General features: G+C 51.6%; 6 protein-coding genes across 6 annotated transcripts; 3 read left to right on the top strand and 3 right to left on the bottom strand.

Moving 5' to 3' along the window:
* Positions 1–4,079: 4,079 nt before the first annotated feature.
* Positions 4,080–4,505, top strand: IAQ61_008948 (uncharacterized protein; the record flags this gene model as incomplete). The annotated part of the gene is made up of 1 exon (XM_066098188.1): positions 4,080–4,505. One exon carries the CDS (start codon positions 4,080–4,082, stop codon positions 4,503–4,505), a length of 426 nt encoding a protein of 141 aa, XP_065951827.1.
* A 6,062-nt stretch (positions 4,506–10,567) lies between these two features.
* On the top strand, positions 10,568–13,099 carry IAQ61_008949 (uncharacterized protein). The gene is made up of 2 exons (XM_066098189.1): positions 10,568–11,579; positions 11,709–13,099. Exons 1-2 carry the CDS (start codon positions 11,246–11,248, stop codon positions 12,551–12,553), a joined length of 1,179 nt encoding a protein of 392 aa, XP_065951828.1. The 5' UTR covers positions 10,568–11,245; the 3' UTR covers positions 12,554–13,099.
* A 753-nt stretch (positions 13,100–13,852) lies between these two features.
* On the top strand, positions 13,853–14,707 carry IAQ61_008950 (uncharacterized protein; the record flags this gene model as incomplete). Its single annotated transcript, XM_066098190.1, has 2 exons — positions 13,853–14,002; positions 14,426–14,707. The coding sequence occupies 2 exons, from the start codon at positions 13,853–13,855 to the stop codon at positions 14,705–14,707; spliced, it is 432 nt and encodes a 143-aa protein (XP_065951829.1).
* A 434-nt stretch (positions 14,708–15,141) lies between these two features.
* Positions 15,142–15,808, bottom strand: IAQ61_008951 (uncharacterized protein; the record flags this gene model as incomplete). Its single annotated transcript, XM_066098191.1, has 5 exons — positions 15,142–15,161; positions 15,215–15,406; positions 15,472–15,490; positions 15,556–15,596; positions 15,793–15,808. 5 exons carry the CDS (start codon positions 15,806–15,808, stop codon positions 15,142–15,144), a joined length of 288 nt encoding a protein of 95 aa, XP_065951830.1.
* Positions 15,809–17,574: 1,766 nt separating this feature from the next.
* Positions 17,575–18,750, bottom strand: IAQ61_008952 (uncharacterized protein; the record flags this gene model as incomplete). Its single annotated transcript, XM_066098192.1, has 3 exons — positions 17,575–17,969; positions 18,352–18,446; positions 18,581–18,750. Coding segments are annotated over 3 exons (660 nt in total), but the record flags the coding sequence as incomplete, so codon positions are not given.
* Positions 18,751–23,329: 4,579 nt separating this feature from the next.
* Positions 23,330–24,326, bottom strand: IAQ61_008953 (uncharacterized protein; the record flags this gene model as incomplete). Its single annotated transcript, XM_003836553.2, has 2 exons — positions 23,330–24,178; positions 24,297–24,326. The coding sequence occupies 2 exons, from the start codon at positions 24,324–24,326 to the stop codon at positions 23,330–23,332; spliced, it is 879 nt and encodes a 292-aa protein (XP_003836601.2).
* Positions 24,327–24,571: the final 245 nt, after the last annotated feature.

The following is a 24,571-nucleotide window of genomic DNA, read 5'->3' on the forward strand; positions in this document are numbered from 1 at the left end:
CATCGCAGAGAATGCTTATTCCGCACTGTGCTTTCGACTGATTGAAATGCTGCCTTCACGGAAAAACAATCTTTGGAACGGGGAGATAGCTTGCAAAACGCTCAGTCGTCATTAATGTAAGAGGAGAGATTACACATGGAAAGCCATGACATGAGACATTGAAACCCTTCACCCTTCACCCTCTTATACCACACAGCCATCATACCCCCAACTCAACACCCTCCCATACGTAGAGAACCTGGGCGTGGTTGCGCGTCCATATTGCCTCTATCCATCTTCTCATCCCTTTTTATCCGCGTCTGGAAATGTACACGAGGAGTGTGGGTTGGTATATACGTTCGCTACGTTGCAGAGCGTCATTAGGTTAATTATACGGGCCAAGGGGATTATAAGCTCGGCGGGGTTTAGAAATGGAGAGAGAGAGAGTGGGGATGTGGGTGGGAAATACGGTACGCAAGTTGTGGTATATTGTGTTGTATTGCATGGTATTGCATGGTATTGTATTGTACTAGAGGAAGCAAGATAGGGTGTCGTGTTTGACCGGGATATGGATGAGGTTGGTGACTGTTTACTGTTGTGGATTTTTTTATTGCTTAAAGGATGTTTTGCTCTTTGCGTGGTTTACAGCATACTCGCATAGCATGCAATTTGCACGATACATCATGCACAATGTCCACTGTAATGCGCCACCACAAACAATCGCTAGAACGCCAGGATCCCCCAGAAGCTCAAAGATATTGCTACTCCAAGCAGAAAGATCGGGCAGGGTACCGACAGCACAGGATATGTAAAGTGCCCACGCTACTAGTACTGCACAAGTTCACAGGAAAGCACCTGCGTGCTAGGGATGGAAATTTCTTCCTTCTTTGTTTCTCTGCTTGTTCCTTTCCCTCTCCACTGAAAAACACACCGCCCAACCGCCCAACCGCCCAACACCCCCACACTAACAACTTTATTCCTCCAGATGACAGCGCGGGACAGAGTACGGTGCTCCCTGAGGTATACGTCCGATTTCTACATCGGTCTTTTTGCTCGTCGGGGACTCCACTCCACTTGCACTCCCCCCCCCCTTTTTATTCCCCACCGGGGTCGGAACCGAGGTGCGTGGGTATATCTTCCTACCTACATGGGAGCGGTGTTACATAACCGGCCTCATGTGTACCTGGTCTCTCTACAGCGAGGGACAGGTACAGGTACATAGATACCACGTGCGCTAGAGCAGCGGTCGGGGGATCCGTCCATCCCGACACACTGGACACATGAGGATCGTGCAAATCGTGCATAAAGGGACCATAGAGGATCTGCAAATGTGGTTCGCGGGACTAGAGTGGCTTTTGCTGCTCGCATGTCTGTGTGGTCCCATGGGTTATTGTACCATGTACTGTAGGTCCCGCCAGTCGCGTCAGCAAATGAGTGGGTTGGACAAACGTGGGCCAGAAGAGAGGGAGTGAGAGGGGAATTGACCGCCATGGCATCTGAACAGGTAGGTTCGTTGCCTGACCATCCTCAGACCAGCCGAGTCCAAAGAGGGCAAAAAACCACGCCGTCTCAAGGCACCATCCGTCCGTGAGAGATCTTCCGGCCCTTTGACCCGCGCGAGGGAAGGTAACCCGCCCGTCGTAGTCAGCAAAAAGGCGTGGGAAATCAATAGGGGCAAGTTCCAGACCAGGCTGTCAGCACCATGGTAATCTTGCTTGACCGATGAGTCCAAGTGCGAGAAAGCCGGTGCAGATCGACAACCCGAGCCACGGCCGCAGGGGGGGGGGAATGAACAAGAACAACAAAAAACCAAAAAGACCATGACGGCGCATGCGCAGGGAGCTGACAGAAACTGGTCGCCAACGGGATCATGTATGATAATCGGCGGGTGTTGAATGTTCTTTAGTCAGCGGGCCCAGGGGAATGGACATGGGCGATCATCGCTATAGCGACATTACCGAACGGCGAGCGTTGGCACGAGGGTGCGCGCTGTGTTGCTGGCCCGTGGGGAAGAATTGCATGGTGGTATTTTGTCTGCGGACACAGCGCCGGAGCCCATGTTGTATATCGTAGCGCGATGATGATCTTTCCAAGAGGAGAGGCAACTTTGTCGCCCTTTGTTATGATGATGCATTGTTCCTCGCTTAACGGCTTCTTTGGTTTGCTTCTTTCCCCAGTCCGACCCAGCTGTAGCGCTGCTGGAAGTGAAGTAGCAGAGTCTGTGTTACCGACGGTGCTGAAGCGGTTGCCACGGTAGGGAGATGGGAGATGCCATCTTTACCCGCTTTTACAGGCCGGATGGGGGTTCTCAGTGTCTCTATGCGGGTCGACCTGTTTACCCAATTGAGATGTCATTCGTGGCTGTCCCAAATAAAAAGACCGACAGCTGTATGTGGGCGACGGGCCCAAAACGGGCCATGCGCTCTTCCTTGGCCTTGATTGGTACGGAAACTGGTTTCCATGGCTTACCTACAGTATGTACATACAATAGATTCACGGCGGCGTCCCGCTGGCGGCTGAGGCATCCCACCCCCCACCTCTGACGTGAGACCGTCTAGGAAGATTTGGCGGCTTCGAACTCGTCGGGGACCGTACACACCGCATCAGCGGGCAACGCCAGTCGCCGTCAGTGTGCAAAAGCCGCCGCGGCTTCAAAAGGCGCTGTAATGGGACGTTGGTTGCAATAGCCGCCCCACGCGATCCGCACCAAGGATGCCGATTGCATTGAGCGATCATCCGACGTGCAGAAGTAAAAAATAAACATAATGGCAGGCGATACATTGGCTATTTCCCTCTGTAAGAAAGATTAGTTGCGGGTGTTATAGTGCAAGGGGCTTTGCCGAGCGCATATTAAACAATGCCTGGTGGGCGTCGGAGATCAGGCGACTGTAATTTAGGCACTTTAATGCGACGAGGGGCACAGTACTTGGCGAACGTCATAAGCCTGGAGTACGGGATCGACCTCGCGTGCGCTGTTGTGGCTTCGAGAACACCATGCTGACAATAAGATGGTCAATTAATCGTTAGGGATTGCTTTCGCCCCGGGGGGCCGGGAAGGAACGGAGACTTAGGTGGTACACCGGTATGTCGACCATGCTCACTGTTTGGTTTTCCCACGTATCATGTCACACCGAATATTGCCTTTGATTCCCCCATCTTTTGGTGTTGTCAGTTTCAAACTGGATAGGAATACGACGAGCAAGCAGCCTTTGATGTCGGTGGATGAGCTTGTATATGGCTGGTATACCTATCTCGTTGTTTCGATGCCGTCATCATCGTAGGCCTGCGAGCTGGGTGGATGGATACCCTTGTGTTGCTCTGTGTATCGTGGCCATCGTTCATGCGAAGGCTAGGATCTTGACAGATGTTAGTTGATCCTTCAGGAACAGAGATGCCGTCATATTCAACGGCTAAGGTGCTGCTTGATCAGAATACTTGGTATCGAATATCATGTACTGCATACGGAGGTGCAGGGGCAAGTGCGCAAGCCCGAGAGAGGTAGAACAGTCAACCGACAAGCCACTGACCAACAACACAATGAGAAAAAAACACTTACATGATCTGTGCCTTGCATGCCATGCAGCTCACTAGGTAGAGTAGTAACGCCCTCACTCTGACAGTCTTCGATAGATTGTCACATCATCTAATGTAATCATGTTCATGGGCACTTCCGACATCCAGATCGTGGCGGAGTCCTCTGACGCTCGATACGAAAGACGGCAACGATGGTCTCGTGGCCATGAATGTCTCGGTGGTATGCAGTCTGACCTCTCAATACTTGCTGCAGAAGTAGCCTCGGAGGATACTATGCTCTTGCATCCTTAGTTTCGCAATTTGGCTTGTGAACAACACTAGGTTTATACAGTATCTGCACTACATACATACATACATACATACATACATACGTACATACCGTAGCGAGTGGGGCTCTAAAGCTGTGCAGTAGTAGGGGAGATTTCGTGTGACGAACGTGCAGGTAGCGCTGGGAAGGGATCTGAGTGGGACCACTCGAGGACTCGAAGTAACAGCACCCCCATGCGTGCTGTTGCCAACCGTCTAGCAGTTCCAGCCGTGGTGTCGGGTGATTTCCGGGCGTGAGGATGAAGCCGCGGTTCAGATGGAGATCATGGCATATGATTGACGTGTCGCAGCAGATTATCATTGCGATCCTACAGGGCCCACACTGTCCATACCTAGCGCTTCCTCCTTGGTGCCCCGGTCACCGCAACAAAGCTGCAGGCGTCAGACAATCGCGCAACGCGGTTGTAACAACCCGCAGCTCCTGCTTGAGTCTTGGATATCTCGTGAACCCAAACGACGGAGGCACGCCAACTGAGCTTAGTTATCCCACGGACTGTCCCATATCTAGCACGATTCCGTTGAAGGGTAGACACAAGGCTCTTGAATATCATGGCACAGTCAAGAGTGGGTCATTTCCAGCAGTGATCAACGTCGATCTCAACTCCTTGATATTCAGGAAGGATCGGAAATCTCGTGGAAAGTCAGTGGTGGAAACGTGCGAGTAGGATTAAGCCACCTGCGCCCGTCGTACGACTTCTACTGTGCACGCTTGGGTGCCGCGGAGAGCGCCAGCGCCTTCTTCACTGTCAGCGAGACGAGATCCATTCTAAGCGCATGACATTATATCTGGATGGGAAACCAGTCTGTCGGGCTCAATGGGCCTCTAAAATACGTGATCTCGGAAATTATGGCCCAGCATGAGAGATCCCGAGGGCAAGAAGGCAGAAAGTTGGCCGAAAATTTGGCGCAATCACAAGCAGCGGGAGGCAGGGTCTCAAAATCCAGAGATAGAGTAGATGGCGGGTCGTTGTTGCCGCGAGCTTTGTACTAAGCTCATGTCAGGTAACGTGCACGAATAGGCGTGCAGTTCTTTTAGCCACTTTGATGGCAGTGACAGGGGAGGGGGCGGTGGGCCAACGCGGACGTTGCGGGTGGGTACGTCCACGATCCATCCTGAAGGCTAGGAACAGAAGCAGCAGCAGCCTTGTTTTGTGTCCAGGAATGTCATCCTGATACGAAAATCCTACTACCCAGATTCATGAAATGATTCAAGTGGTTAGTACCGAAGCAGAAGCTTGTCAGTATCTTCGGCCTGTTGTGCATCTGAGTCGGTGGTCGCCACATACGTAGCAGGCTGATTGCTCTTTGCGGATGTGTCGTCGAATGTAGCCTCTCGGTCAAGGACATCTGCAACGGCCAAGAGTCAGCATATGAGCGACAGGATGGGCGTATCTATTCTTCCCAAGGCGCGAAGAAAGCTGAAACAGCGCGCCCAGCCAGTCACTCTCTCTTTCTCTCGTGTCGATTAGGGCGCTTGTGCCTATGAACCGTCAAAACGACAATTGTGCGACAGGGCGGCCACAAATGGCAGTTATACCGAACAACATGCTCGGAAGTGCGGCGCTTCATTCGGATCAATATGATCAAACCTTATAGAGATCGAGACGATTTACCCGGCAGGCGCAGGAGACAAATGTGACCCGGTTGATCCTAGGCTTGGTCGCGTTGCATCTAGGGTTCCTCTCTTTGGCTGGACGAACGCAGCTCGACGTGATGGTGGTCAGGTTTCATAGTTGATCTTCGCAGGCCCTTGTCGTGGCGTAATGGATCCCGGAGGATGCGCTCGAAAAGGGTGGGCCAAGGACAGGGCCACGAACACCACACTGGCGGATCCAAACTCGCGGTTTACTGTTTCGGCCTTTAGCCATCCGAATCGGGCCGTACATTGGCCTGTACTATGTATGTAATAGCACACTATTCATAAAGTAAAGTTCGACGAAGTGCGGTCTGACCCACGTTTGACATGCGAGACATCAAATTGCACCCTTTCGAGTGGCCAGCGTGACCGAGAAGATTTCGTCCGCCCGCAGTTTTGACCATCTTGGGCCGGGACATTAAATGTGTTTTGGATCCCCAGGGTAGAAGTCGATTGATTTGCAACAAGGCTGGGTTGCATGACGAAACCAGATGGATACTTCTTTCAGCGTCCATGCGGCTTCAATGGCAACTCCTTGAGTAGCTTTGCTCCAACTTGCAGGATGCGAGGTTGCTTACATAGTACATGTGGGGGTTTTTTCCTTTCCTCCGCATCTTCTTCATCCCTGCTGCTAGTAATAAGGCCGGAAGAGGAACACGAGACGGATAAGGATGCCACGCAGCATCCTGCGGGCGATGATTGTAGAAACGACTTCGCATGAGAAGTGTCGGATAGATCTGGGAGCAGGCCATGTCTTTTCAACCCAATTTCCCAGTCACAAACCAAAAGCCTGTTCGTACTGCCTGAGGCTGTTCCTCCTACATGGCGTACTAGGGATGAACGCCTCTCACTTGCAGCAAAGAGAGTTGTCAGTTTGGCAACACACCGAACAAGCAGTCCAAAGCATCGAGTAAATCTTTGAAGGTATACATGTACGAACCATACTGTAGGAACTGTGTAGGGCGAGACCTCGGTCCCTAGTGCCATGCTTACTGCCGTAGTGATGTAATATATAACAGCCCTAATCCACAGCAAGATCTAAGTTGTTTAAAAGCAATAGAAGGAGTCTGTTGTTTAGTGTCTCTACTTCTTCTTACTAACCTTATAGTGATCCTGTTACTCAAATTGGTGAAGGTTTTCTGGGCCCTTGCTGGTTACTTTGCTGCAAGCAATGTACTTTTATGTCTTTTTTACTGTTCGCTCTCACCGGTATCTGACGACACACTTCAGCCAAAAACCCCTAGTATTCCTAACGCGTTTCTAGTCTCCCTCATGGTTCAGCTCCGTTGGTCAGCTGCTGCTCCGGGCCACACTGGTAGATGGTCTCTTTCCGTGATTCCATGGTCAATCGGCTCTTCCGCTTTGTCCAGCAGGGAAACTGTACCTGCAAATTGAAATCCGGTTCAGGCTCGGAAGGTGCGCGTGATGGAAACCTATTTGATTCCAAGATTCGGATGAACAATGTCTCTAGAAATCGCCGCGCAACAAGGGCTGAAGATTGCCCAGTACTCTTGAATTCGGGAGCCTAGGCGCAGCATTCGCAGCCTGGGTACAGGGCGGCTGACGCCTGACGATGTCAACTGTCATTGGTTCACCGACGACGGGCGGATGTTGGCGGTAAGCATACTTTGCTCTCGCCGAGAACGATCGATGTACATGCTTTCCTATAGGAACAACGTGTTACTTCGGGGTCTCGTCTGTGGGGGGCGTCATTATTTTGGCACGCAGGAATACCCCATTCCAGGATCGTACCACTCCGAACAAAGCGTCGTAGTCGATCGCCGGGATGTTGTGCGCATGTGAGGGACTAGCATGTGAGGGGGGCTAGGCAGAAGAAAATCGAACAACGCCTTGGATGATTTCGGTCTAGTGCAATCAATCCCACACTTTAGCCGGACACTTGGGGATGGTCCCTGGTGCTTCGACATGTGAAGCGAAGCACATCAAGTGTCTCGGGTTCCCGTCGGAGCCCGGTTGTATGGAGATTGAAGGTATGTAGTTACCCAGAAGACGGCAGGTAGATTGAGCATCGTTGGCCATATCCCATCTCCTCATGGAAAACTCTCGGACGCCACTGTGATGGGTATGATGCCGCTGTATGCCGATTCATGACATGCCGAGACGATGTGCTCGGGAAGCACAAACGGAGCATCATGCGGCCCACGTATCGATGCTCCTGGCAATCCCACGCACCCTGAAACTAAGAAATATTGGTTCTCGTCCCGGACGATCATGCAGCTCAGGCCTTGACCATCTTTCGTCCGGGTGCGGATGTACCTATGCTTGTGAAGAAGGGAGACTTGAGGATGGGTGATGAGATATACAATGGCTCAAAACGTCAACACGTGGTATCAAACGAAGACGGGATCGAAGACGGCGCCATCGTTGTGCTACTGGTGAGAACATGTCGAGTGTTTCTTCTCTATCGAGGGAAAAGTCAAGAAAGCATGGGTACCTGTTGCGTGGGAAGCCTTCTCCAATGCAGTGAGTGTCAGCTTGTCCGTCGAGACGGCGACTTGCGACTCCTTCTCATGGCCCATCTTACTGTGTACAGATTCCAATACGGATACTCCATCGCAAAATGATAGCTGTGATTACAAGTTGCGCATATTCTGACGTGACGCGAAGCCCAGGAGGCGCCATGAAACACGCATAGCGCTCTGTCCTCACAACGTCCGGTCGCAGCTCCATGTGCATACGACGTGAGGCATGAGAATGGTACCGAGTGCCCGCAGCAGGTGGAGGAGTATTGGCACATGGACAAATATCCGCTGATTGGTGGTGCATGTCGATCGTCGCCCGATCTTGGGTCCAATAAGTGCTCTTATCACATCACTAAAGCCGACCAGGTAGGCAGGTAGATGGTATGCGGTGCTACATACACACTCGCGTGCTGTGTGCTTCGAGAAGCCGCGCTGGAAAGATTCGGAGGTAAATCGTGTAGCGGGACGTCGCTTAGCTGTGCTGGTGACAGCCAACGTGGCCCCGGGGTTGGCTGCATGCGCTTGTGCTGATCGACCCGTCTGTTTCTCAAGATCCTCCACAGACGAACCGGGCCAAGACAAGGGATAGCGCCGCCATCCACCCAGGCGGCGCCGAAAAAAGGTCGTCGCGTACGGGGGACGGAGAGGCTGCTGAATAAAGGTATAAGCCGTCCAGCCATCGCTCGACTCTCTCCCGCGCCTGCCATGGTGCGGAATCTGATGCAGCCCATACGGCCTAATTTCTAGCGGAGGGAGTTTGCCGAAGAGCGGGAGAATGATGTGCGTGTGCGGGTGGGTGCGAGAGGAGAGAGAGGATACATGGACTTTTGGTGAGGCCAGAGGGTGGCGAGGATAAAACGTCGATGTTGGTACGGTAATGCCGCACGGCAGAATGGAAGGCGAGTCGGCATTGTCACACGCGTCTTCCCATAAGCTGTGTAGGTAGAGCAGATCTGTGACACGGCGCTGGCGCTTTGCGAGAGCATTGGAGGGTGTGACAACGGCCTCTCAAACGATTGCGGCACGCCATAGACGGTACGTCGCTTCGCGAGCGGCTGCAGCCTGTGTGTGTGTGTGTGTGTGTGTGTGTGTGTGTGTATGTGTGTGTATGCATCATGGCTCACGGATCCTCTCTACTCCTCGAAATGGACTTGTGAAATTGCAGTCCACCGAGTGGCTTGTCCAAAAAGTACCTGAGCCCATATGCGGTCAAGCCCTTCCGCCAGCACGTACATGCAGGATTAGACAGTATCTGAGCTTGGAGCAGCGCTCAGTCCGCTTGTTAATTGCAACCTCCTCTTTGCCAGCACGGAGGGCGATTGCTTTACCTAGGACGCACCGGCACGTATTCTCCGGACCCTATGATGGACGAGATGAGAAAGGAGGGCGGCCGAGATGTTGCAGCATGCACATTGCACACGGTGCAGTATCGCGTCTGGCTCCCTCCCTATCCCATAATGGCTGTGCCGTCGTCTACGGCAGCCTCTGCCGTTTCCCAGCGGCGACCGCCCCTCCCTTGTACAATCCTCTCGTCAGCCCATTTCGCCATTGTCTTGTGGTCGGCTACACAATGCGCAGAAGGGAAACGTGGCGCGGCGGACTGCTCGAGGCCACTTGAAGCCGGTTCTGGGCCTTGGACTGTTTTGCACTGCGAAGAAACAAAGTCGATGGCTGTTGAAGCTCTTGCCTTCCTGCCCTTCCTTCGCGTAGGTGCGCAGTACCCGAAAGCGGGCCCGTGCAGAAGACCCTAGGCGCCGATTGCCAAAGTGCCTGAGGCCGCCGTGCTCGTCTCGCTGCAGGGAGGGGTTGACAGGCCGTCGGCGACTCTCGAGGTGTTGTGTGGGCTGTCACCTGTGTGTGGTATTGTAGGCATGTACCGATACGGTACTGTACCGGTATTGTACTCTATGTACTATACTCGTACTACAGGGTATCTAGGTAACCACCCATCATCCATGTACCCTACCTAGCTATGTATCCAGTACCCGTACCGAAAAAAGACGCCTAGAAAAAGCCTAGTCAAGTGCGCAGGGAGATGGAAGGATAGATTTGCACATTGATGGCCGCTAGCATGACGGTAGACAGTAACGGCAGTGAGGGGAAGGGGGAGACAGGGAGACAAGGGAGAGCATGTGTGTGTGTGTGTGTGTGTGTGTGTGAGAGAGAGAAAGGGCAAGTGTGCGGCGGGCGGGGACAAGGGGGGTTAGGGCCCAAGGTTGTTCCGCTCCGGTTGACGATTGGAAGGCATAGCGATGATGGGCTGGCGTGGCTGGCGTGGTTGCGTGGTTGCGTGGTGGTGCGTGGTGGGCGATGTGTGGTGTGGTGCGGTGCGGGTGCGGTGCAATAGCGACAGTAGCCTGGCGACCATGGCTGCCGAGTTTCCCAGCTGCTTGCTTGCTTCCGCCGCCCACGAGGATGCGTGCTCAGGTGCTCTGTTCTCCTGGAACGGTCGATCTGCAGTGCATGGCGGCCTGTCCTTGTGTGTTGTGTGCCGACCGGGGGGGGGTGGGTTTGCTTGCCCTCCCAAAACCGCTCCTGCGCCGGGGGACGGCCTGTGATGGGTGGGCGGATCGCTCGGTCAAGCGCTCAGGCCCCTGGACGGTTGTGTGGGAGGGGTAAGGGGGGGAGGAAGAGTTAGAAAGGTGGAAGAGGATTGGGATGGGTGGGGGGAAAGAGAGAGAGAGAGAAGGGGGGGGGGAGGAGGAGGAGGAGGAGGAGCGTGCTCATCTTCCTTCGTCGTCGCCTTTCACCCTCTCTTCGCTGCGAGTCGTGCTAGGCTGTCTTGAGCACAGCCCATGCCCCCCAAGAGGTGGGCCGTCATCTGCATTGCCGTTGCAAGGACTCTGAGCGTTTCCACTAGCTGGACTTGGATAGGTAGACAGGGTGTGTAGGATGTGTAGGGTTGTGGGCACTTGGGAGGGGGGACGTGGGCTTTCTTGACAACGGTCCGCCGCCTCATCGCCCGCTCAAACGCAATTTAGGACAGGGAACGACAGGCCCACCGACTGACGCTACCGTGCGAACGGGCTTCGACTGAATCTCGCCAATCCGCAGCTCATCGTACTTGAACGCTGCAGGCCCGATGTCCTGGCACATAGATAGTACTACTACTTCCTGCCTGTCTGGACTTATCCGTCGCTCACCTCTCTACCCGTTGCTTCTCGTCACCACTTGCCCATTCTATTCACTCCTCCTCTCCCCCCTTCTCTATTACCAATACACAAGTGACCCGTGACCTGACTTGAGTGGAATTCCTCTTGATCATCATCATCACCATCTCATTGCAATGCATCTCGCTAGCATGGTCCACAGCAGCGTTAGGGAGCGCGAGGCCTTCCACCATCCCCAACACGCCCACTACTTCCAGCAGTCTCAGCCTCAACATCAACACCAACAACAACAACAACAACAACAACATCAGCCTGCCTATCACCATCCATCCCACGCCAACCCACAGCGACACCACCTCCAGCAGCAACAGCAGGCCGAGTATAAAGTCCACCAGCAGCACCGGCCCCAATCTCCCCCTTCGCCACCAGCTGAGGACCAGAAGCCTTCATTGCCTTCCATCTCAAGTCTATTGGAGTTTGCCGGTGGTGACAAGGCAGCATCAGAACCAGGTAAGCCAAATAAGAAGGAGAAGAAGAGGAAGAAGAAAATAAATAAATATCATAGCACACACTACCCCCCCACCCCCATTGTGCTATCAATTCCCATTCCCCCAAACAAGCCACTAACGAGGGTCGCAGCTTCCCAAAGTCCTCAATCACAACACCGACATTCATCATCATCACCACAGCCAAGGCAGGCACCACACCACCGACAGGCAGGAGCCATGCAGCAACAACAACAACAACAACAACAACAACAACAACAACACATGGCTCGTCCAGAACAGCAACAACCCAGCCTGGCCAACCCAAGGATGACTCTTCCCCCAACGCCACCCATGCATCATCATGAAGCTGCGCACGAGGGCAACCACTCGCCTTCTTCCACCTCGACGCACTCTGCTTCAGCCGCCTATTTCGGTACATCGCTGAACAACTTGGAACCCCATCACCAGCGCCAATCAGTGTCCATGTCCTCCATGTCCTCCATCAAACGGGACTCGGTCGCTTCTCACTCCATGTCGCCGTACACGGCTTCAGTCTATGGCCAAGCACCCTACACCCCTTCGCCTGCAGCTGCACCTTCCACGCCCTTCTACTCTCCCGAGCAGCATTCCTACAACAGGGTAGGCATGTACGGCCAACAACCCCTTCCTTCCAACTTCCAACCACAAAACATGCCTCTGCCTGCCCCTGTACCCAACTCGGCTGCAAACAGTGCCAATCCATGGCAACACCACCACTACATCAGCACCTCGAGTCAGTCGCAATTCCCCCAATCCCAGGACCGCTACATCTGCTCGACCTGCAACAAGGCCTTTTCACGGCCAAGTAGCCTGCGCATACACAGCCACAGCCACACGGGGGAGAAGCCATACAAGTGCCCACAGCCAAACTGTGGCAAGGCCTTTAGTGTCCGAAGTAATATGAAACGACACGAGCGAGGTTGTCATGCGGCGACCAGCACCACGCTCACGACATGATGACCCAGAAACTAGTACATCTCTCTCTCTCTCTCTCTCTCTCTCTCTCCTGCAACAGCTGTAGATGAACCGAGGTTGGTAAACAATCCACCAGCGTCCATATTGACACCGCATGCGCTTCTTTCTACTTGGGACGCTTGTTTATGATACCACCTGCTTTCAGCGGCGTTCTTGGAGTCCACCTCCACAAGTTGAGCATTTTACTGGAGTATCTTTTCTTCCTTTCTGCCACGATATCTTCCGTCGCCATGAAGCGGCGGTAGTGTATCTATACCCTCGTCTAGCGGTTTGCGACGAGTGGCCGATCCCCGTTTGGGATCCAATCTATTTTGGGAGCGTGTGTGTATCTTGGCCATATGGATGTAACATAGTTGGGAAACAGTCTTGAGGGTCAGATGGGCTTGCCCAAGAACTGACCAAATGAAAATATTATTCGACTATTCTTGCTGGGCTGCCTGTAATCCGCCTTGCTATGTTGATTTTGTGAAATGCGCAATCCGCGGGTGAAAGCTTGAAGGAATGACTTGCCTGCATGCACTGCAACGGTGATGGGTGACTGTGGATGCTAGGCCACGGCTGATGGAGAGTCTGGCTGGTTCGCAGGGCTTCAACACGAGCGCCATGATACTACTGTATCATAGATGGATAACCCCAGTTGGGCACGTAAAGCTACGACGCAGGAAAGCTGTGTTCCCTGCCCAGTGTCCACTTGCTGTCCAAGTTGGGCATGTTAACCGCCAAATGACCACGACGTCACTGCTGGAGCACCCTATCCCTCTCGTTCTCACCCAAGGCTGATGCTCAAGCTTCCCAGCCCGTTCCCACGATTGCCCACGAGGCTACAGCAGGACGAATTTTTTGATATGAATGTGGTAACTAGTCCAATGCATCCCTGGCTTTGGTTGCTGACTGACCCTCTTCTTCCCTCGACATGTTTTGCCTCGCCTACCGTACCGTAGACGTCGACGATCGCCAAGGAAAGATTCTCGTATATTGATCGGTCAGTCCAGGAGCGTGCTCAATGGAGTGCTCCAGCCTGCTTAGCCTGCACACATCTTCACATGCTATGTCATTGCGACATCCCCAGGCTCCACAAAACAAGTCTGTACCGAGATGTGGTTGAGTACCGGTAGATGCAAGTCTTGCTTAGGTACACAGCACAAGGAGCCGGAAAAAAGAGGCAATACATTCGCCAATTCCCTTTGCCCATGAGTTTTCCCACCGCCACGGCCGCCGCGGCAAAGACGAAACAGAAAAAGAGGCAGATCGGGGGTAAGAAAATCGCCGTGCAGGATCAGCATGGCAGCGCAATCTAGATACTGCGTCGGTAATCTTGCTGGCTTCAGACTCTTGACTGCCAGACAGCCCAATCAAGCTGAAACGACGGGTGCAAGTCGCAGTGCAGTGGGTGGGCATGTGAAGGGTGGCGCCGGACAGTTGCAAAGAGACGTAGGTAGGTAGGTAGATGGGTAGGTAGAGAGAGAGAGAGTCCCCGGCACACATGTCCATACATGGACACCCGTACCGTAACCGTGCATCGGAATCCCCTCGCATCAAAAAAGCAATCCCATAACGGTATCATTCGATCAATGTATCCGTCGCCTGCCGCATGAAAAACAGCTGATGATGCGTCTCCCCCTCCCCCCTCTCCCCCGGACGTGCGCAACGAAGAGAGAGAGAGAGAGAGAGAGACAGCAGGGGTGGTTGCGCACTCGAGAAAGTATAGTTCTGGTCTGCAACTAGGTACATGACATACACACCCCCCCCCCCCCCGCCCACATACACACATACGCACGCACACACATACATGTACGTGGACCTCGTTCGAATCCCCCGAGGCTGGAGTTGTGGTTTGTGGTACGGATTTAGTAGCACGCGCTGGTTTGGCAGGACGCTTGGTCGCTGGGCATGGAGGTAGGTTGGTTGGTAGGTAGGTGGGATCGGCTGTGTTTACCCCACTTGGGTACCGGTACCGGTATCTGGGTACAAGGGCGAAGCGAGGAGAGAACAAAGGAAAGAAGGAGCAGGAAAAGGAAGGAAAAGCCAGGGATTGGCAAGTTGAGAAACGGTGGGAAAAGCATGGGGATGTGGGTGGGTGGTTTGGTGGTACATGGTATGTGGTATGTGGGATGTGGGATGTGGGATGTGGTATAGGTATCGGTATGGTACATACGGTACCTCTCTATACATGCCTACCCACCAAATAAAACCCCCAGCACATCCAACCCAACCCAATCCAACCAACCACCAACCAAACAAGCTCAGCTCAAAAATAAATAAACAAGCTGAGACTGAATCAATGAATACAACCGATGAATACACGCAGAAAAGGTCTTGACGCCGCGCCCACCTTGCCCGATACAGTCAATCTGCAGCCTGCGACAACGGGATTATCGGGCGCACTACCGGTACACCCCATTGTATGCTTGGGCTTACTGTATGTTTCAGGGCTTTTTGGGGTAGAGTGGTTTGTACAGCGGTTGGGATGCCGTCTTTGGACCGGTGCACCCATCCACATCCATCGGTACAGGACCGGGACTTCCAGCAAAGCCCGAATGTCGCGACATTGTGCCATGGCCATGCAATAGTCATGTCCTGTCTAGAGTAGCTCATCTACGGTATGTAACCATCTACTAGGTGTAATTAGACATGATTGCCTACCTTGCCGTTCCCGATGGACAGGTACGTAGGTCGAGGTCCACCAATCAGCTTGCGTGTCCGGTGGGAAGGTCGGCCATGGGTCCTTGGGACTTTTTGCTGTTTTGGGGGGTGGATGGAGGGATGGATTGATGGATAGATAGATTGATGGACTGATTACTGATGCTGGATGCAATGCCATCTGGAAATAGCCAGCTTGGGGCGTTAGCTATCGAACAGGAGTGCGTGCTCCATGACGCGCAGGTCTCTCGTATACCTACAACAGGTACAGTACAGGACCTAGTCATGGGAATTGGCAGTTTCAGAAGTCAGTGTGTTGCTTCTTTACGACTCTTCACACATACATCGATGTGGATGACGGTGACGGCTGTTACAGCGGTAGACCCTGGATGAGTCAATGTTCGAGAAGGCGCAGAAGAAGAAGAAGAAGAAGAAGAAGAAGAAGAAGAAGAAGAAGAAGAAGAAGAAGAAGAAGAAGGAGCTTGTGCCAAGTCTAGGGACCTACCTACCCCAGCTGCCACAACAGTGAACCACCACCAACCACCCTCCGTCGCCCCTGTTCTTTACCGGTACCTACCCACCTACACCCACCAACATGGCTCGTTGCACACGACACAGGCACCGCAGGCTACGCAGGCAGCTCATCCAATTCACCATCCCGCGCAGAGTCACCCTATGTTGTCACCACTCCAAAGCAAGTAATCTTGTCCGAAATGAGCGTGTGCACCACTGTCTTTGTCAGGTCATCTGGCCGCATAAACACTACCCGTCTGCACGCTTCACCACTGCGATCGACGCCCACTTCTTTTTCATGCCACTTCATGAGTCGTGAGCCTTCCCTCCCCCGGCCTTATTATGGACTCTCTTTTTTTTCCAATCCTCTCTGAGCCGCGTGGGATGAGATGGGATGCGATCCGATGCCATGTCCAGCGGTGACTTAGTTGGGCTATGCCATCCATCCCATTACCTTGAGACCCGCCGAAAGGGGTTTGGGGGAAATGACCGAGCGAGCAGCGGCCGTCCGTCGAGCAGCAACACACGACTCATTTACCCATGTCGGCGACTTCTGTGATCGCCTTTGGTTCCCACCCAGTACCCTCGCTTTTGGCGATTGACCCGGCGAATCCTCTCCGGTTTTCCCAGCTTCACCCTCGCTGTCCGTGATCAACCCGGGCCGTTCCTGCAATCTTGCGCAACGATCATGGGCCAAGTCCATATCCAATAGGGACATTAAAGACGGCCCATACACCCATCCCAGAGCCCTTCTGCTTCTTTTTCTACTCCATTATCATATGCCTCTCATCACCGTGTGTACAGTGGGATAGGGTACGCAGCAGGCACCACCGGGACCTGTTTTGCCCCAGTGGCCCCCGGCGTTGACTGCCCAAACTGTCATGCAAACTCTATCTACAAAGAAGAGCGAGAGCGTGTATGAGAGTGATTGTATGGCTGGCTAGCGGGAGCTAATGGATGGCGCAAATCGGAGCGAAAACTGTGCGCCACCCTAACTTCCAAGGGCCCTTTTGGCACGTTTGACATGACCCTTCGCCTAGACTTGTCGACGGGGATCATGCCCGCACCAGCGCAGACACTGACAAGCGACCGATAGGTGATGCACACGCAATGGAACGAGGGTCGAACAGCGTGCTACATGTCTATGATGTAATGGGTAAGACGATCTTGAGGCCTTTTGCCCCACGCTACCGGCCATGCAACCAGCCATCAGCGCCGGCTTCACTCGCTCGCTCTGCCTTTGCCTGCTACTAGCCATGGCCGCGTCGAATCTCCCGGGCACCCGGAAGTCTGCTTCCTGGGAGCCCGATTCGCCGCTCTCTTTCTTCTGGGGAATGCTGGAATGCGATCAGGTACCCAGCCAGCCACTGTCTTTTTCCCCTCTTGTCCAGCCGTCCAGTCCATTTACATGTGCAATCTGCTTTCTTTTATCAATATTCTTCTTCTTTTCTTCTTTTCTTCTTCTTCTTCTTCTTCTTCTTCTTCTTCTTATCATCATTCTTCTTATTTTTGACGATCGACGACGCTCCTGTCGGATGTCGGTCGGGCGGCACTATCTCATATCTGCACCCCCTCAGGTAAGATTAGATTTTAGCCAAGGCCAAAAAAACCTTCACACAAGTACACCAAGCAACCAAGCATAGCAGAAGAGTTATCCGCATCCTATTAGCTCATTCGGGTCTTTGATTGTACCATGTCGGCAGACCGAAATGCCGACCTGTAGGTAAATGAAACAGAGTCTATGCAATCACGGAGCCGCGCTGATGGATGCATGCCACGGCTCATGCCATGCATGCATTGCCCTTGGTGTGCTTTTCTTTCTCTCGGGGCCGCCACCCAGGGATGACGATTCACTTCCTCCCCAAGGGTAAACTTTGCTCGATATCTACAGTACTTTCCCCTCCTAGGTACAGTACCCAGTTACGTTCCGGCTCACGTGCGAAATGGGCGGCACGGCATGCGCAAGATGTCCGGAACGCCGGCGTGGGAAGTTTGGTACAGCTGCGGAAACTGCCCCGATGGCGGGGCCGATCATGATCGTCGTTGCAGTTTGGGGGTGGTGGGTGGTGGAACTTGTTAGGCGCCGTATAGGTACATGTATGCGTATGTTGTATGTACATGGTAGGCTTCGCGCCTTTTTGTGTTTTTTTGGTGGACTGATCTTCAGGCCCTGGGGTGAGCGTGACGCTGTAGGGAAAAGTCTTGTTCTTGTTGGCGTATGTACGTGGGGGTGTGCCGTAGCGTACTGTAGAGGTAGGTATAGTACCTAGGTCTATGTCATAGTACATACACGTCTGTATAGTATACTACAGTAGAGTATACTATGATACGATACACTACCCAAGGTCAGGGAAGGGAATGTCTGCCACCCTTCTCCCCTCCCCCAACCCAGCCCCAACAATCCAACCATGCCACCCACCCTACCAGCACTCTTCACACCATCCAAGCAGGGCTGAACCTCTCTCAAACTCTCCTCTCCCCTCCCAACCCAAACACTTCCCGACCCATACATTCCCCCCACGTTTTCCCAACTAGCAAGTCAGGTCCCCTCAACAATCGCAGTCCAGTCCACTCGGCTCAGCCCAGTCTTGCCCGGCATTTGCGCTTAATTCGGGGCCCTGGATGACGGACAGGAGCGGTCGCAGGAGCGGCAAGGGTAATGGCGATGGCGACGGCGATGCGTACGGTGATGGCGACGGCGACGGCGATATCGACTGCAACGCTGACGCATGAGAAAAGAGGGAAAAAAAATAACCTTTATCCGACGGTTTCTCTCACAAACGCTGTGCACAGGATCCCCACCTACCCAAACCAGCCCCGGCCGGCCAGACTCTCGGCTATCTGTATTCGGTGTACCGGGACCGGTGCCGGGGCAGGATGGTATATGATACAGCTGCTTTGCCGCTTATATACTGGGGTGTTTGTTGTAGCGTTGGCATGTGTAGACGTGAGTTGGTTTGAGCCACATCCCCGTGTGTGTATATGGATGTGGGATAGGGCATGGTGGTTGCTGTGGGATAACCGTACTGGTACGTACTAGTACCGTGCCTATATCCAACACAAACATGCCTACTAGATGCACGGTTAGTATGGTATAGAAGGTATGCTAGGTCAGAGGTTAGAGGTTAGAGGTAAGCCTTTCTAACAAGGGGAATAAACGCCGCGCTTATCCCCTTGTTCATGTCTTGTAGGTACCAGTACGGTATCTGCCAAGTATACGCATGTGGGGGTAGTTAGTTGTGTTCCTTAAGAGGAGATTTATGCCTTTGAGGCTTACTTGCTTGCTTGCTTGCTTAGCAGTACTTGCTTACCTTGCTTGCATGCTCACATACGCACACGCACACACGCATACGCATACGCATACACGCGCAAACCCCTGTCTTGCTTCTTTCCCAATCGGTTAGTTTCCCTTTGCGCCGTTGCACCTGGGACTAAGCGCTAGGTGGGATGTCCCAGGCCTACCGGATACGGGATCGAGGTTTTTGAGTTGGGGGAGTTTGGTGCGTGGGTGTAGGTAGCACTACGGTAAAAAATTGTTTACTGTAGAATGGTACGCTAGGGGTTTACTATATAGGTGTAAACTGACCTCGTGTATACCCGTAAATAGGTTTAAAGTGGTGGTTTACTTTTATTAAAGTAGTAGTTTACTTTTATAGTAGGGGTTTAAATTAAGTATAAAAAGTAGTTTTATTTCTATTATACGCTATAATACCTAACTAAGACTAAAAGGGGTAGAAAAGATTAGCTTCACGCTATACGCACATATGACATAATAATGAGTCATGATATTTTTACTAATAGGAGGTGGTGATAATAGGAGGTGGTGATAATAGGAGGTGGTGATAATAGAGGTGGTGATAATAGAGGTAGTGGTGATAGAGGTGGTGGTAGTGATAGAGGTGGTGGTAGTGATAGAGGTGGTGGTAGTGATAGAGGTGGTGGTAGTGATAGAGGTGGTGGTAGTGATAGAGGTGGTGGTAGTGATAGAGGTGGTGGTAGTGATAGAGGTGGTGGTAGTGATAGAGGTGGTGGTAGTGATAGAGGTGGTGGTAGAGGTGGTGGTAGAGGTGGTGGTAGAGGTGGTAGAGGTGGTGGTAGAGGTGGTGGAGGTAGTGGAGGTAGTGGAGGTGGTGATAATAGAGGTGGTGGAGGTGGTGGAGGTGGTGGAGGTGGTGGTAGTGATAGAGGTGGTGGAGGTGGTGATAGAGGTGGTAGAGGTGGTGGTAGAGGTGGTAGAGGTGGTAAAGAAGATTAAAGAAAGGAGGGGTAAAATACTTAGATAGTTAGTAGGAAACTAGTTATTACAGTACTACGTAATACTAGTAGATTAATAGAAGTAGAAATAAAAGTAGTTTACTTTTATAGAATACATGGTATAATAAACCCTATTTAGGTTTACTTCTTCTACCTAAACCACTTCTTAGTCTACTTTAGATAAATATGGCTACTGTAAACCGGTTTTGTACCGTAGTGTACGGTTTTCAGCATCAGTATACAGGACAGCATCTAGCCCTCAGTGTCTGGCATCTAACATCCAGCACTAGCATCTGACATATGTTTTCCATCTTCCATCCCCACATTCCCCGCATCCACAAAAGTCTACGTACAGCCCACCGTGTCTCATAGACTCTGAAAAGGCCAGTTCCAACTGAGTTTCTGACCTCAGATCAGGTTGTACACCGCCAGACTATCAAGTCCAGAACACAGGATAGCACACGAAGTTTCCCCGATCCCAGCAGGGAACCACTGCCATCGCAAAACGTCCGTGCAATCACCACAAACACGTGGCCCTGCGAAAGCCATAAAAGTGAAGCTGCAACCATGGCATTACCGCCATTTCTGCCGTAGCGCTGATGGAAATCATAGCAAAAAGGGGGTAACCCAGTAAACCACAATGCTGTTCATTATACTTTCCATCAGTTCCTGTAGTACTACTATACAGAACCGGTTTACTATAGCTATATTTATCTAAAGTAGACCACAAAGTAGTTCAAGTAGAAGAAGTAGATATAAATAGAGCTTATAGTAGAAGGTACTCTACCTTAGTAAACTACTTTTATTTCTACTTCTATTAATCTACTAGTATTACGTAGTAATAACTAGTTTCCTACTAACTTTTAAGTATTTTACCCCTCCTTTCTTTAATCTTCTTCACCACCTCTATTACTACCTCTACCACCACCTCCACCACCTCTATCATCACCACCTCCACCACCTCCACCACCTCCACTACCTCTACTACCTCTACTACCTCCACCACCTCTACTACCTCCACCACCACCTCTATCACTACCACCACCTCCACCACCTCTATTATCACCACCTCTATTATCACCACCTCCTATTAGTAAAAATATCATGACTCATTATTATGTCATATGTGCGTATAGCGTGAAGCTAATCTTCTCTACCCCTTTTAGTCTTAGCTAGGTATTATAGCGTATAATAGAAATAAAACTACTTTTTATACTTAATGTAAACCCCTACTATAAAAGTAAACTACCACTTTAAACCTATTTACAGGTATACACGAGGTCAGTTTACACCTATATAGTAAACCCCTAGCGTACCATTCTACAGTAAACAATTTTTTACCGTAGTGCTTGGGAGGGAACTACACCATGGAAAAGTGTCGTGATATGCGATTTACAACTACAAAGCCATTAGCAGAACTTTGGGGTATGAATGCTGTTTATTTCATGATATCAACCCGGAATCGAATAAAGCCCCCTCCGTCTGCATATCGGTTTTTGGCAAAACCCCTGGAAACACAACACTTGAATTTGATCGTGATCGTAACCTCAAGTTCAAATGTAAATCAGGCGATCGGTCGATCAGATGCGAATCTTCATTTCTCCACTTTGTTCGAGGCCAGCCTGGGCCAGTCGATTCCATTCGAGGTCAGTCAAGGCCTTTGCTACAAGTCGAGGCCTCTGGAAACTCATCGAGTCGAGGATGAAAACTCGACTCGACTCGACTCGAGGATGAAAACTCGACTCGACTCGACTCGATTGCTGTGCCTCACCCTATCTTGGCTGCGAGAAAGATTCCCCATGCAGAAACTCACCGTGGCGTGGGTATCTTGGGTTTCCTCCTACCATGACTTGTGTGGAAGAAAGCTAAAACGCTGGATGTATATATAGCTAGTGTATTGCATAAGTAATTACACTGGCTTATTTGAGTTGTATATAATCTTTTTCTATTATACTTTTCAATACGATATCATGTTCTACACGTAATCTATGTGTGCCTCGCTCGGAGCTTCCAATGGCCTCACCATCCTTCGAGGACTGGCGCTTGGAACTGTTGGTCTCAGTCTGGAGAGGGCGAATATGAGATCTCGTCGTATAGATATATTATATGGTATAGTTTGTACTCGTATGCTGTGTGGTGCAAAATTAGACATAGGAAAAATCAAGAAGGAAACATGCAGTTGACCACACTGACATTCATTAGAACAAGTGGGAGATGGACAATCATGAGGTGCATGGCTGAATTAGTGGACTGGGAGCTTGCACGGAAAAGGAAGGGGATCAAGTGCTGTAGTAACTCTGTGTCTTGTGCCATGCCATGCTTCGTGGAAACGACCATAATTATGTACTATAAGTTTAGGCAAATAATACTTTATTTTGGAAAAGGTATCAGAAAGTAGCACAAGTTCTCGCTTGTATCATATCATGCGGCGAGTTTCATGGACCTCACAGGAACATCATAATTGCAGAGCTTTTTCCTATACAAAGGGGCAGGGCAAATAGCGAATGCACCCCTACCTCCTCCCCCCTATATCAACCATATACTACAATAACCGGCATCGCATATGCTCCATAGATAGCAGGTACATCGTACCTAATGCTAGAGACCTCAGTTGAAGATGCGTCTATGCAGCTCAAATCCTGAATCCTACCCCAATTTCCCGAATGAGATGGATCATTTCGCATTCTGAGCCGCGCTTATCACAGTGTATCTTATACAACCTGCTCAACTGCCAGGATATTTGAGCCAGGGAGAAAGGAAGAAGGTATAAAGGATTGGGCGCTATCACTATCCAAGTGTAAAGAGTGCGGATGTGGCTTCTTTATAGGCCTTCTTGCAAGTGTTCCTCGGAAGTTTTTTCTCTCGAAGCGATGATGATGTTTGCGTTGTATTGGTTTACTTTCGTATGTCGGTAATCTGTAGATTGAGTTTGTTGACACGAGGGGCTGGAATGGGAAAAGGGAGGTGAGTTGTGTATGTGGATGGTGAAGATGGGGTAGCGAGTGGTATGAGGGAGGCTGGTTTTTCAGAGGCGGCGGAGAGGGAGAGGAGGGATGAATGGGTGTGTTTGCGAAGGAATACATCGGTAGGTTTGTGGGGAGTTGTGGAGTGTCTGATGGAAAATGACTTTCTCTTCATTCTCTAAGAATAATGCAAGCATGTGGATGGATATGTGATGAAGGATGGGTTGTTAGCTATTTGGGGAATGATTCTACAGGCGGGGCTGATTGACGATCTACGAAGGATATGAACGCTGGTGGCAGACAAGATTATGTTACAGGAGATCAGGGGAGCATAGATATGGCAACGACTAGATCGTCTCCATCAAATGCTCAAACTCATATCCCAACATCACAGGTCCAAAATACTCTCCTGATTTCCACCCATTCCAAACCACTTCAGCAAACCTCCCCACGCCGCCGTCTTCTCCCCCGGCAGTCTCACGCCCTCAATCTCCTCCTCGGTAACACCCCTCCAGTCCTCTATCGGAATCCACCCAATATAGGCGCGATCACCAAACCCACCAATCCAATACACCTCCTCGACTACCAACCTGACCCACTTACTCTGATGGATGGGATTCCCAGGCAACCACCACGCTGCATCCGGGTGCTTCTTCACATAACACGCCGTAATACCCGCCTTCTCTACCACATCGACATCAATATCCTCCAAGCGGCCGACGAGCGAGAATCGTGGAAGCGCAGCCGGACTCCGCCACTTGCTGTCTTGCGGGTGCCAGCGCAGACTGAGCGTAATGTTGGAGCCAGCGTCTACGTTCTTGAAACTCGTCGCGATGGTGATAGCGAGGATGGTAGGATTGCCTGTGTCAGGTTCGCAGTCGCCAAAGTAGTCCATTAATCCGATTGGGGCGCCAGCCACAGAGGAGGGGCGTTGCTCGAGGGCATGAGGGGTGGATGGGAAGACTGTAGATAAGGTGCCAATGTTCTCGAGGCGCAAGATGCGGCGCGCTTGAACAGCCGACTCGTGGACCGTGGGGATCTTGTAGGTCGTGGATTCGGCGGGGATGGCGGGGTTTGTGAAGAGGCGTTGCGGAGAGGGTAGGTGGGAGGCGGAGATGGTGTTGAGGGAAATGAGGCCTAGGAGGGCGCTGGTGAGGTACATTGTGGTAGGTCTAGCCTGGAGTGATGTAGTATAAAGAGTATTATGGCCTGCGAGAGGGAACAGCAGATCCTGATGCTGCTAGATGATGCTATGTTGTGACTTCAGGGTGGTTGGTTAGTGTAGTGGCGATGGCTAGCATTTGAAATGCTCGCGACAGAGCATGGACAGCAAGCATGTGCCCATCACACGATACGCGAGGGTCCTCGGTACCGGAAAGGCCCATGTTGGGTTGACCTATTATGAATAAAAGAAGCGAGATCGACCTTTTTTGTTGAGTCTTGCGGTGCGTAACAGCATCTCCCGAAGGCATGCATTGCCGTATTTTTCCATGTGAGGTTGGTGCGTGTGTAGCAGTAGGAGTGAGTAACCTATCTGCCTAAAGCAAGGACAGGGCGAGGTTCATTCTCTCTTGCATTATCTTATCTGATCGATCAAGATGGCATCTTCATGAAGTATCCGTGCGCAGCC

Source organism: Plenodomus lingam, assembly GCF_022343315.1.
Source record: "Plenodomus lingam strain CAN1 chromosome Unknown contig_5, whole genome shotgun sequence".
Classification (NCBI taxonomy): domain Eukaryota; kingdom Fungi; phylum Ascomycota; class Dothideomycetes; order Pleosporales; family Leptosphaeriaceae; genus Plenodomus; species Plenodomus lingam.